The 14,090-nt window shown below is 34.4% G+C and overlaps 1 protein-coding gene across 1 annotated transcript; it reads right to left on the bottom strand.

Annotated features, from left to right (window-relative positions):
• Positions 1–7,604: 7,604 nt before the first annotated feature.
• Positions 7,605–13,295, bottom strand: LOC107916965 (zinc finger protein CONSTANS-LIKE 2). Its single transcript, XM_041083965.1, has 2 exons — positions 12,272–13,295; positions 7,605–8,146 (listed from the first exon to the last, which is right to left on the bottom strand). The coding sequence occupies exons 1-2, from the start codon at positions 13,040–13,042 to the stop codon at positions 7,793–7,795; spliced, it is 1,125 nt and encodes a 374-aa protein (XP_040939899.1). The 5' UTR covers positions 13,043–13,295; the 3' UTR covers positions 7,605–7,792.
• Positions 13,296–14,090: the final 795 nt, after the last annotated feature.

Here is a 14,090-nt window from a genome sequence, read left to right as displayed (position 1 = left end):
CATATAAAATTTTAAGCATTAATCCAAATGCCAAATTACATCTTTGGTACCTTTAAATATCTTTAAACATGTGATCATATAAATATTCACATTCATACTAAATTCAAGCATCTCTATCATTTACTTGGCATACAAGCTACATTCACAGGTTATAAAGTGACATGTATTTCTAGACTCATTATATACTATATTTCAGTCCTAGAATCGACTAAACCATAGTTCTAATACCACTAAATCTAACACCCTGTACTTGGTTCAATCACATGACCCGAGCTATAAGATATTACGGCAATAATCTTTAGACATTTTTGATAATTTCAATCAGACTCAACCAAATAATTCATATTAAATCATGTACATGCTTTTCAATCAATTTTAGAACTAATTAAAGCTTACGGAACATTTAAAACAATCTGGGATCAAATCTAGATTAAATTGAAACTTCTACAAAATTTTGAGAAAAAAGTGTAAATAGAGGTCATACGGCCGTGTGACAATGGCCAGCTCGTGTGAAAGATCCTGCACTTAAAAATCATTAAGACACACGACTGTGTGGGGAGACTGTGTGTGTCACACGGCTGTGTGACAGCTTGTGTCCCAGGCCGCATGCACCGAAATTGACTTCTAAAACAGGCCAAAACATTACCCATTTTTTAGGTGTCAAACCAAACAAATATAAACTATTCTCATAACTTCAAAACACATTCAATATACACATATTCCTACCTTATAAACCAATCAAACATATCTGTACATCTATTTCATACACATCCAATGAACCAAACATCAAACTACTACCATAAGGTATATAATAAACGGTAAAAAACACTTATAGAGACATACCATTGCCATCACATACTACAATCAACCAAAATACTAATTAAGATTCACATCAATAAACACAACTCATACTTCAATTGATACAAAACATATCCATAATGCTTAAAACATATATATACCTAAATCCTATTTACAAGCCACTAATAATTAGACCAAAGTGAGCAATTAGTTACTGATTAAGTTACCGAATAGTGTGATCTCCAAAAGCAATCCAATCGACAGCTCATATCCGACAATCTACAAAGAAGAAAAACCAACACGAGGTAAGCTTACATAAAACTTAGTAAGTTTGTAATAAACTTTAACTTATTGAAAAAGATGTAATTTAAACATTTTACAAGATAATTCAATATCATGGTCATGAGTTCATTCCTTACCTAGACACATAACATGTCTCACAAGGTTAGTGAGTTCATATATACGAAACTTATAACCTTTTCATGTTATAAAACATATACATGTAAACGCAATAGATATGCCATTTATTCAACATCTATTCATTTAACATTTCACATGTTATAAAACATATACAAGTAAACACATTAGATATATCACTCATTCAACATCTATTCATTTAACATTTCACATTTCTCATTTCAAGCGTTCATCTCAAATGTTCATTATATATATCCATATAAACATTTCATAAAAACTTTTTATATAATTATTTCTATATAACCTGTAACACCCCTAACCCTTAACCATCGCCAGAACAGGGTTACAGAGCATTACCAAACTTTTCAGACCAATTACGACCATTTCATATAATTTAATACACAAACCAATCACAATTCACTCACATTGTCCCTTATATGAGCCATTGAAGCCCAAAATATGCATTAGAAACAAGTCAGGACTAAACCAGAAACTCAGAATTTTTCTCAAAATTTTAAAATTTTGACTAGGCGTAAGGGACACATGCCCGTGTCTCTGCCCATGTGGACGAAAATAGGTCATTTTAAGGCCACTTTTGTCACCCATTGTCAACCTATACACAACATTTCAATACATCAGTACATCCCAAACAAACAATTAACACAAGCCAAAATCATGTTTTAAGTTTAACATAACATCACAAATACTTAATTACTTAAATTTACCTATTTCATCCATCTCATTGGTTTATCAAAATCTACTTCTATTTATATATATACAAGCATATAACATTCATAACCATATTTTTTAAGTACTTCATTTCCACACCAACCTTATACATGCCACATAAACCAAAATATACGTTGCAAAAGCTACCGGATTAAGCTGGATAATGTGACTTGATGTGTTGATCCGATCTCCCGACCTCACGTTAATCTACAAGAACATGAAACAACACAAGTAAGCTTAATGAACCTTAGTAAGTTCAATATGTTAAACATAAATCTTACCATACATATTATAACAAATCACTTAAGTAAATCATTCAATGTACATTTCCTGCCAATCACAACTTTAATTGATGAATTCACTTATCTTAGATCAATACCAATCATAACATTAAGTCATTATACATTAATTTCATACGTCACTTAACAACCCTTATTGAATCGGAGAATGATTACGAATATGAGTATATCGTAGTCAGAAGCCCAAAGGCTGCACAGAAGCACATAAATGCTAAACAAAAACCCTTAAGGGTTGAATGGAAGCTCATAGGAGCTGAACTGAAATGCATAAGGGTTAAACTGAAGCTCAAAAGAGTTAAATGGAAATCCATTAGGGTTAAACGGAAACTCATATGAGTTAACAGAAACTCATGAGAGCTAAACAGAAAGTAAATACAAAAGTTCGCAACAAATGTTGAATCTCAGTTTACTTGGGTAATTTGCTGTCAATTCATCCTTTGCCACAAAACGATTGTACTCAATCCAGCGTTTCACTTGTTTTGAACATTTAATTTAATTTCATAATTTAACAATAATTTTATTTTCAACAATAGATATGAATAAATACATAATAACGTTAATAAAGTTACTAAATAAACATTAAATTTTAACCATACAAACTTACCTGGGTTAAATTGTAAGATTTGCAGTAGTTTAGCGACTATTTTGCTATATTCTCTTTTTCACGTTTGTTTACGGGCTCTTGATCTAAAATGTAAAATTATTCATTCATTAGCGTATATTTCAGTTTCAATTCACTTCACAATTAATACCTCTTAATTTTCAAAATTACACAATTACCCTAACTTTTATAGTTTTTACAATTTAGTCCTTCCCCAATTAGTATAATTTTCCTACAATTTAGTCCTTCCCCAATTAGTATAATTTTCCTCAATTAACAATTTATATAAATATTCTCTACTATCATACAACCCTTGATAAACATGATTTAATACCAAACCCTAATATTTGGTCTTTTTCACAATTTGGTCCTAAAATCAATATCTATCAAAATCACTTGATAAAATCATCATATAAAAAAATTAAAGCTCTAAATCCATGTTAATTCATCACAAACATCCAACACTCATCAATGGTAACTTTCAAAATTACCCATAAAATTAAAAGCTAATGAAATAGATAGTTGGACCTAATTGTAAAAGTCTTAAAAACACAAAAATTTCAAGAAAAGAGCAAGAATTGAACTCACATGATGTGGAAATATGAAAAAAATAGCTTTAGGAGCTCTCTTATGGCTGTTTTTGGCTGAAGATTGATGAAGAAATGTCTAGAATTCAATTTAGTTATTTGTTTTATTTTTAATTTAATTTCCCAAATGACCATTTTACTCTTAAATCACCTAATTTCAAGATTTTTCTCTGCTTATGCCGCCTCAGCCTTCTAATGGGTGTCTAATTGCCTTTTTGGTCCTCCCTTATTTACCACTTAAGTTATTTAATCACTATTTCTTTAATTAGCAAGTTTTGCACCTTTTTCAATTTAGTCCTTTTTACTTAATTAACTATCAAAACGTTAAAATTTTCTAATGAAACTTTACTACTTTCTTAATGACACTCCACAAATATTTATAAAAATATTTATGACTTGGTTTATAAAATTAAGGTTTCAATACCTCGTTTTCAAAACCACTTTAGCTAATAAATCCTTCTAAAACATAAATCACTAATTTAAAAATCTTTCTAAAATCACACTTGACTTATAAATAATAAATAATAAAAATTTTTGAACTCACTCGTCGGATTTAGTAGTCTCAAATTACTGTTTTCGACACCACTGAAAATTGAGCTGTTACATAACTGATTCATATAATCATTTTATATATTCTTTTTATATATAATCATTTCGAATAGCTATCTAATGTAACCATTTCATATTGCACATTTAATACATAATCATTTTGTAAATCACATTTCATTTCAATAATTCATATCAATTTCTCCATACAATATCTCATTCTATATAACTATTTTATATACCCATTTCATTTTATACATTTAACATTTATCAATAACCTATGAAATTCAAAACATCCATCTCATATATTATATAACGTATTTAACATTTGATACATATTACCTGATAAACAATTGTACAAAGGATGTTATAACGTCTTTTAGCTGTGATTTACACACTTGATATGACGCCATAGTGTCTTTCAACTATGATTTTATTTATTTCCGACATGATGCCATAATGTCTTTCAACTGTGGTCTTTTTCATTTTGATTATTTTGTCATAATATCTTTCAATTATGGTCTTACACGTTGAATCGTGATGCCATAGCATCTTATAGCTACAGTCTTACTCGTTTGAATCATGATACCATAGCGTCTTTCAGCTATGGTCTTACTCATTTCCAGAATAGTGTCATAGTGTCATTCAATTATGGTCTTATTCACTCTTGGTATAGTGCCATAGTCTTATTCATTTTCCAAGCCAATGAACTCGATCCCCACATAAATAGATATTAAATTTCCAAAACAAGAATTAATTAATTTAACCAGGTTACGAACTTACCTAATAAAAAACGATTATGAGTGCAACACCCATATTTACTCTGCCAACTTTCCTTTTCCATGATTATTGTCCGTTGGATTCATTTCTGATCACGCAAAAGACCTAAAACTTAGCCGAATGCTTCCTTGCTCAACCATGGAGTTTCGGTCATCAGATTAAAGAAAGTGGGAAAAAAATAAAATGGTTGTTTTTTTTTTGTTTTATTATTTGTTGTACTTTTATTATTTTAACATATATTATAAAATAAATATAACTTGACATATAAAACACTTAAAAACAATCCACTAACCGTCCAACCTATTTTAACATGGTCTAATTGCAACATAAGGCCTTCCAGACATGATTTTATGACTATTAAGCATAGATAAACTAATAGCGACGAACTTTTGCAACTCTTACGGGCTTGGTTTAATAAACACTTAACTATTAAGCATAGATAAACACTTATAGCCTTTTTCTCTTTAATTAATTATCCAAACATCAAAACTTTTAGACCAAATTTCAATAAACCTATATAATAATTCCATAAATATTTAATAAAAATATTTACGGGCTTGGTTTACAGAAACGAGGTCTCAAAACTTTATTTTTTAAAACCACTTAACTTTAAGGGTAAACCACTTGAACTTAACTATTCGTCCAATTAACAAAATTTATCAAATCAAAATTCAAAATAATATTATATTTGATTCGTAAATATTAAATAATAATATTTACGGACTCAGTTGTCAAATTTATGGTCTCGAAACGACTGTTTTTGATACCGCTGAAAACAGGTTATTACACATTAGGTGAATTTAATAGTGAGAGTATCAGTCTTTAAGGTGAAAAAGTGAGGGAATTGTTAAGAGTGTATGATAGATCTAGGTTCACTTGTTGTAAGAGTTGAAAATAGTGAATATTTCTTACTAAATTAGACTTCACAGACATAAGAAAACTAAATCGCACAAACAATCCTTGTGCGCTTTGTCTTATTCCAATTATCGTAGTACTTGAAGTAGTGTTCATTCTCTTAGTCACTTCTCCAAACACTTCGCTTGTGTCTTAACAATTGTTTAACTTAACAAAAGCATTAACCACTATGATTAATCATAAAATTCGAGTTTAATATTTCAACCCAAATATATGGTCAAAATCTAAAATTAAATAACCCAATTTAAGGTATCAATGTTTTTTTTAATAGCAATTAAATCTTGTCCATTCATTCTGTTATTGACGGGCATAGTAACATTAAAATTGATCATATATAATGATCATCGTTTTATCTAATAAGGTTACACATATATAATTTAAAACCTCCATTTTTAATGGTTTGTGTAATAAAATGGAAAAAGGTCAAGAAAGAAATCGATTTATTATAGTGTTCTTGGTCAAATCCAATTCTATAAATTATTATTTATACCATATTTATACAATATTAGGTTTCTCTTAAAGTTAATTCGAGATCTGTAAATAAACAATAAAGAATCTATGCATAAATGAGTGAAGGCGAAGCAATGTTGCTGAATGTATGACAAAGCAGAAAATGATATCTTGTAAGGCCTGAGGATCATTTATAGCTTGTGAAAATAGTAAGCTTGATCGGGGACCGAACTTTTGAGGTATTAAACAATGACCTCCACAAACTTTTCCACTTTGCATGGCTCAACTTTGATCATGTACATCTCTTCCTTTGTAAAAAAGTGCAAAGTGCACTCTGCTTTTTTCACCTTTTTTGTTTCCCTTTTTAAGGTTTTACTGTCAGTGTACACTTCACTGGCAAATTATCCCCATTATCTTTTATTTTTCTAATCTTGTGTTAAAACATGGAAGCAATGTCTTACCTGTTAATGAACCGAAGAGTACTAATGGTGTAGCACTAGTTCAACATAGAAAAATCATTTTTGGAAAATTTAGCAGTTCTAAGACATCATCTTCAGTTTTTCTTTGATGCAGATATTTTGGCATATATTTTCACCATGTGAATATCTTTGGTGGCATAATCTTTTTGGACCAATAAAGCATCAAAACTACAGCCAGTGCTTGCTGGATATAGAAATTGACAGAAGATAATGTGACTTGAAGTAATAGAATATAAGCATGCTCAAATTAGAATACTACAAGTCGTATGCTGAGAGGGTACCACTGTTTAAGGTGAAGTGATAGCTCTCTTGACAATATTGTAAGTTGTTTTGCATGTGGCTAAACTTTGTTTCCTTTACGCATCCCTAGGGAAGTGATACAGGTGAGAGCCTACCTTTCTTTCGTTGAGTAGCTGCTTGACATCATGTAGTTAAGGCATAGATAGAACTAGTGTTGATTGAAATGCTTACTTTATGTGCAAAATAAATGATGCTCAATGAATGGCGTTGCAGAAATAGATGCTTCAATCTCTTGGATCGAAGAGGACCCTAGACCCTACCCTGATGGATGGATTAAATGATATTTTTTAAGTTTTCATTAGGCATTGATGAGCTTAAAACATGAATGGAATATGGTTCTTGCCTTATGGGAATAGCAGTGGGTATATGTTGCTTTCATTCCAATATTCACTTATATTTCTGTCTCTCTCAATGTTCTAACCTTTTTTTTTTGTATGTGATTTCACTCAATGCTGCTTTTTCTTTTGTGGCAGCAATAATCTTGTGCTTGTCTAGGTGGTGCACAAGGGAATCTTCAAAATGGGGCTAGCCAGAATTTTATTATTGGATCCTTTTAACATTCACCGCCTCCAAATTTGCTCTTTTCTTTTCTTAAAGGTAAGTATAGTAGGCCGTCCCATTCAGCATGGCAAGTCTTTGATGCTTTCTTTCTTTCCTTGAAACTATAGCAAAACATGGAAGAGTAAGAATTAAAGAATGGATATCTGTAATTGCAAAGAATTAAATTCCAAAATTATAGATATACATGCAATTACAAGATACCAGTAGCATGATTTAGACAATAAAAAAGATCACTAAACATATCTATCTAATTGATTCAGACCAATTATATTAAGAAAGATACAGTATCAGCATTAGAGCTTTACTACTAACTCCATTTCTTGCTGCACTTTAAAAAGAAGGTACAATGCCATATCCAGTTATTACTGTTGTGGAGAACATCTGATCCACTTCAACTTCCGCGTCGGTTCTCTTGGCAAACCGACCCTTGATCCGAGGTCTCATTTCTGCATATGCCTTTCTTGAAGCATACCTTATTGTCTTTTCAAACTTTCTTGTCTTCTTCTTCTCTCTATATCTCAGGACTCTGGCCTCTCTTTCCATTGGTGCAAGTTGGGTTGGCATCTGAGTCGGTGGTCCAGAGAAGAGGTCAATTGTACCTTTAGGCGGCCTTGTGTGGGAGATGGAGATATCACTCATGGTTGATTCCGGCACAATGCCGACGTCCACAGAGGAGAGGGATACCTAACATGGTTCAGGGAGTAAGAAACATATCGTTCTACTCTGAGTTGAAACTGAAAATCAAACCATTTATCAATATCATATTTTGACAAATATAGGAAAAACCAACCGCCAAACTTTCTTTTTTCTTGTTTTAATGTCTTTTCATGCTACAAAGCAAAAGATGTCTAGTTGTAGTGTTGAATATTGGCAATATCCCACATTAGGAAAAGATAGAAAGGGAGGGGGTTTGGTTTGTTATATATAGAACCCCTCCCCCTTTGGTTGTATCATCCCAAAATCTTCTCCTTTGTAATATTTCTAGAGGAAATATTAATTTGGTAGTGTCCGAGGACGTAAGCTAAATTGGCCGAACCTCGTTAAAACTCTGGTATTTTATTTCTTATTTGTTTGCTTTTATTTAATAGCTTTATGTTGGTTATATTTATTTAGTTATTATTGCTATAAATATCTAAGTGAGTTCTGTCTAGTTGTTGGGTTTTAAGCGGGACCATTGTGACCCCTCCAATTTAACTGGGAATTTTCTTAGTATAATTGTTGGCATAATAATTATCTAAATATTTCTGATAATATTGTTATTAATATTATCGTCGCTTCCGCAACAATTGGTATCAGAGCCAAGGTTTTGTAGTATGCTCTGTGTTTGCAGCTTAGTCTGATCTTACACATCAGAAACATTTCCTAAAGCTTGTGGGTATTCTGCATTTGGTGGCTATTAAGTAGAAGCTATGGCAAAAATGACAGAAGAAAAACCATCCATATCAACAACTTCCACTTCGTACATTTTGCCGAGGATTGGAACTGCAAATACGAGATTTGCAGTGGAAATTTTTGATGGAACAGGTCATTTCGGCATGTGGCAAAGTGAGCTTCTAGATGCCCTTTTTCAACAGGGTCTAGATATTGCCATTGAGGAAGAAAAACCAGAAGGGGTTGATGATAAAGAATGGAAGACCATCAACCGATTGGCATGTGGTACAATTCGATCATGTCTTTCCAGAGAGCAGAAGTATACATTCAGTAAAGAGACTTCTGCAAGTAAATTGTGGAAAGCATTGGAGGAGAAATTTCTGAAGAAGAACAGTCAAAATAAGTTACATATGAAGAAAAGACTGTTTCGTTTCAGTTATGTTCCTGGTACCACGATGAACGAGCACATTACCAATTTTAATCAGCTGGTGGCTGATTTGTTGAATTTGGATGTGACTTTTGAAGACGAAGACTTGGCGTTAATGTTGTTGGGATCGCTTCCTGAGGAGTTTGAGTACCTTGAAACTACTCTACTTCATGGAAAATCGGAAGTAACTTTCAATGAAGTAACTGCTGCATTGTATAGCTATGAACTACGCCGAAAGGATAAGTTGAAAGGTTCAGGTGAAGCAGCAGTGGAAGCATTGGTAACAAGAGGTCGTCAGCAAAGTCAGTCTAAGGGAAGAGAAGAAAGTCCAAAGGTCGAGCTGTTGCCAAAGATGAATGTTTTTTTTGCAAAGAAAAAGGACATTGGAAGAAAGATTGTCCAAAATTGAAGAAAAAAGGGAAGACTCCGCAAGATGCAAATGTTGCAGAATGCAATAGTGAAGCAGAGTCAGACTTTTCTCTTAGTATGACATCTTCAACATTATATGCAGATGAGTGGATCATGGATTCTGGTTGTTCCTATCATATGTGTCCCATTCGGGAATGGTTCTTTGAATTTCAAAAACTAGATGAAGGGGTTGTTTACATGGGTAATGATAACACATGTAAAATAGCCGGGATAGGTTCAATTAAACTGAGGAGTCATGATGGATCTACTAGAATTTTGCGGGATGTACGATATGTCCCAAAGTTGAAGAAGAATCTCATCTCTTTGGGGTCGTTAGAATCTAAAGGCCTAGTTGTGACAATACGAGATGGAGTTCTTAAAGCAACTTCAGGAGCATTGGTGATGTTGAAAGGCATAAGAAAGAACAATCTGTATTACTACCAAGGTAGTACAGTGGTCGGGACAACAGCAGCAGCAATTACGAGTACCAAGAAGGACGCTGAGGCAACACAGCTGTGGCATATGCGTTTGGGCCATGCTGGTGAAAAATCCTTGCAAACTCTAGCCAAGCAAGGATTATTGAAAGGTACAAAGACTTGCAAACTTGAATTTTGCGAGCATTGTGTTCTGGGAAAACAACGAAGGGTGAAATTTGGCACTGGGATTCACAATACTAAAGGTATTCTGGATTATGTGCATTCTGATGTATGGGGACCGTCCAAGACTCCATCACTTGGAGGAAGACGTTATTTTGTCACCTTTATTGATGATTTTTCCAGACGAGTTTGGGTGTTTCCTATGAAGAACAAAGATGAGGTGCTTGAAGTTTTCCTTAAGTGGAAAACTAAAGTTGAAAATCAGACAGGAAGGAAGATTAAGGTTCTCCGATCAGACAACGGTGGAGAATATAAAAGCGATCCTTTCCTGAAGATATGCCAAGATTGTGGCATAGTAAGGCACTTCACCGTAGGTGGAACACCGCAACAGAATGGGGTGGCAGAGCGTATGAATCGAACGCTTGTGGAGAAAGTTCGATGTATGTTATCTAATGCTGGATTAGATAGAAAGTTTTGGACTGAGGCTGTGACGTACGCTCAACATCTCATCAATCATTTGCCATCATCTGCTATAAATGGCAAGACTCCTTTGGAGAAATGGTATGGAAAACCTGCTACTGATTATGACACCTTGCGCATTTTTGGTTCTATTGCATATTATCATGTGAAAGAATCAAAGTTAGATCCAAGAGCAAAGAAGGCTCTATTCATGGGCTTCAATGCTGGTGTTAAGGGATATCGTTTGTGGTGTCTAGAGGCAAAGAAGACGATAATCAGTAGGGATGTTACCTTTCATGAATCTGCCATGTTGAATAAGGTAAATCCAGAAGGAGTGAGTAGTACTTCGCAGCAGGTGGAGTGTACTCCGCAGCAGGTGGAGTTTGAGCAGAGTGTGGTAATTCCAGCAAAAGGTACCACTAGTGATTCTTCATTGGCAGATGCAGAGTCAGATGAGGAAGAGGTTTCTACCCAAGAACCTCAACAGCAATCAGAGCCAATTGCAGTCAGAAGGCAGAGACGAGAAATTCAGAAACCTGCTCGTTTCACTGACATGGTAGCTTATGCACTTCCAGTTGTTGATAATATTCCATCCACTTACACCGAAGCCATTCAGAGTTTAGAGAATAATAGATGGTTAGGTGCAATGGAAGAGGAAATGCAATCTCTAGAGAAAAACAAGATGTGGAAGCTGGCACAACTACCAAAAGGGAAGAAGGCGATTGGTTGCAAATTTGAAGACACTATTGAAGTTAGTGTTATGAGAAGATGTTCGAAGATGTGGAATATCGCCAAGGTGGAGATTTGTTGAATATTGGCAATATCCCACATTAGGAAAAGATAGAAAGGGAGGGGGTTTGGTTTGTTATATATAGAACCCCTCCCCTTTGGTTGTATCATCCCAAAATCTTCTCCTTTGTAATATTTCTAGAGGAAATATTAATTTGGTAGTGTCCGAGGACGTAAGCTAAATTGGCCGAACCTCGTTAAAACTCTGGTATTTTATTTCTTATTTGTTTGCTTTTATTTAATAGCTTTATGTTGGTTATATTTATTTAGTTATTATTGCTATAAATATCTAAGTGAGTTCTGTCTAGTTGTTGGGTTTTAAGCGGGACCATTGTGACCCCTCCAATTTAACTGGGAATTTTCTTAGTATAATTGTTGGCATAATAATTATCTAAATATTTCTGATAATATTGTTATTAATATTATCGTCGCTTCCGCAACATGTAGTACTTGTTACAGTTTTGAGTTAGAAAATTTACTAGTCTTGGTAGACCTTCTTAGCTTGAGAAAGTGAACATGAAAAGATAGATTCTACAAATTTCAGATTCTTGAAATTCTTTTGCTTTTGTGTTTCAACGGGAAAAGCAAAAGGGGGTTTTCTTTATAAGCCTCCCCAATGATTATATTGTTGACACTTGACAGTTGGATTAAAAGAGAATTGGAGTACAATATATATGTATAAAGAACTTGGAATAGAAATCAAATTCTATGTTTAATAACTGAACCACTTGGTATAAAATTGTTGGGAGTATAGCTTACAGTGCGAGTAATGGAACCATTGTAGCTGTATGCAGCTTTTGAGGCATCGTAATCCAGGCCATACTGAAAATTCTGGTGTTGCTGCTGCTGCTGCTGAAAGTGATCTTTTGCTTCTCCAGATTGAACTGGCACAACGCTATCACCACCATAACTCTTGTGCGGAACACCGTAATGTTGTTGTTGATGCTGATCAGTGAATTGATTCTCCACGCTTGAATTGTATTCTACGAGGTCCAGATAGTCGTCAACCTCCCCAGCAAGCATGAACCCGTTATTCTGGTTGGTGCTATTTTTCCCAGGATTCAGCAGTAACCATGAAGCCGCCTCGTCCTCATCCTCGGCAATTGTCTCGTCTCCGTTTGTGCACATAAAACCATCTTCAGTTTCAGTCGCCGATGCCATTTTTCGACAGCCATGGTCAGTGGGCAAGGGGCCATACAGACATCCTGAAATTGGAAGAATGGGGACACGCTGGTGGCGACGAGCAAGCTGATTGGCGGAATGGATTTCGGCATCACAAGTAGTGCATAAGGATGCAGCGTCTGCCTTGCACAACAGGGCAGCAGGGGCACGCTCACATACCTCGCACACCCATACGCGTTCATGGCGCGAGGCGACCCGGTTCGCAGCATGCACTCGGGCATCACATCCAGCACAGAGGTACGCCGAGTCGGCTCGACAGTACACGGTGCAAGCTGCGGAGCGGCATGTGTCGCAGACACGCGCCCAATCGTTTCCACCACCAGCATCACTAATCTCTTCTTTCAACATCTCTTACACTTTAGCTCTCAAAAGCTCAAACTAACTAGGAGTGTATTAGCACAGCACATTGAAGTGAGGAGGGAGGGTCTTAACTGTATGGAAAAACCCAAGTGGGAGAAGAGAATCCTGGTACAGACACATGGCAGCAACCTAGTGGCTGCTAAAAGTTGTTGCATTATCTTGTGGTTAGCTTAGTTTTGGTGTTAGAAAAAAAAAAGGAAAAAAGAAGGAGATTGTACGCACACATCTCTGATTTGGCTTAGTTTTGTTGCATTATCTTCCTTCTTTTTTTTTTTTTTTTAGCTTAGTGAATCCACACATCTCTGCATTGGCTTTTGGAATAATAAGTAGATGAAAAAGATAGTACATACTCGCCATTTTAGCTGATGACACTTTGCAATCAACCATGACTTCTGGCCCCACTCTTCAGCTGCTAAGATTCGGTTTTGACACGAGTCTGCGGACCTATGTTCCTTGGCATGTGACCACGACTCTTTATGTCTAATTTCATCCTTAATATTTACACTATCCTTTCTTCTTTTGATACTGTTTCATTTTTCTTTGTCATATTATTGTTAATTTTTCTTAAAATGAAAAAACTCTTTATCTTAAAGTTTTGAATGTTTCCAATTTTATATATTTTCAATTAAATTTAGTTGAAAATTTTATTTATTTTATTTTTTAAGTGAAAGTGTTAAAAAAATTTAAAACTGTAAAAAAAGATTAAATTACACAATATGTAAATGTTTAAGGTTATATTTTTTAGAATTAAGACTAAATTGGCACAATATATAAATGTTGAGGATTAAAGTTATTATTATATAATTTTTTTAGAATTAACACTAAATTGGCACAATAGACTAAATCGCCAACTCATTTAGGTTCGATCCTTGGAATACTCCAGTGTTCATTATAACACTATGATTATTACAATTGACATATATGCTTGCAGTAAAGTCACGCTTTAAAATTGTTTTGTAAAATCATTTGTTTTACACGCACACGTGAACGCGGTCAAGTTGTTGACGCTGTTGTCTGGGAGTCTGTGTAAGATTTG

Source organism: Gossypium hirsutum, chromosome A12, assembly GCF_007990345.1.
Source record: "Gossypium hirsutum isolate 1008001.06 chromosome A12, Gossypium_hirsutum_v2.1, whole genome shotgun sequence".
Classification (NCBI taxonomy): domain Eukaryota; kingdom Viridiplantae; phylum Streptophyta; class Magnoliopsida; order Malvales; family Malvaceae; genus Gossypium; species Gossypium hirsutum.
This window is presented reverse-complemented; position numbering and strand designations above follow the sequence as displayed.

Excerpts from the sequence above, each read along its gene's own strand:
- LOC107916965 (XM_041083965.1), bottom strand. The coding sequence starts at position 13,042 with ATGTTGAAAGAAGAGATTAGTGATGCTGGTGGTGGAAACGATTGGGCG. Across the intron at positions 8,147-12,271 it reads ATGGTTCCATTACTCGCACT|GTATCCCTCTCCTCTGTGGA; the intron begins GTAAGCTATACT and ends GAACCATGTTAG.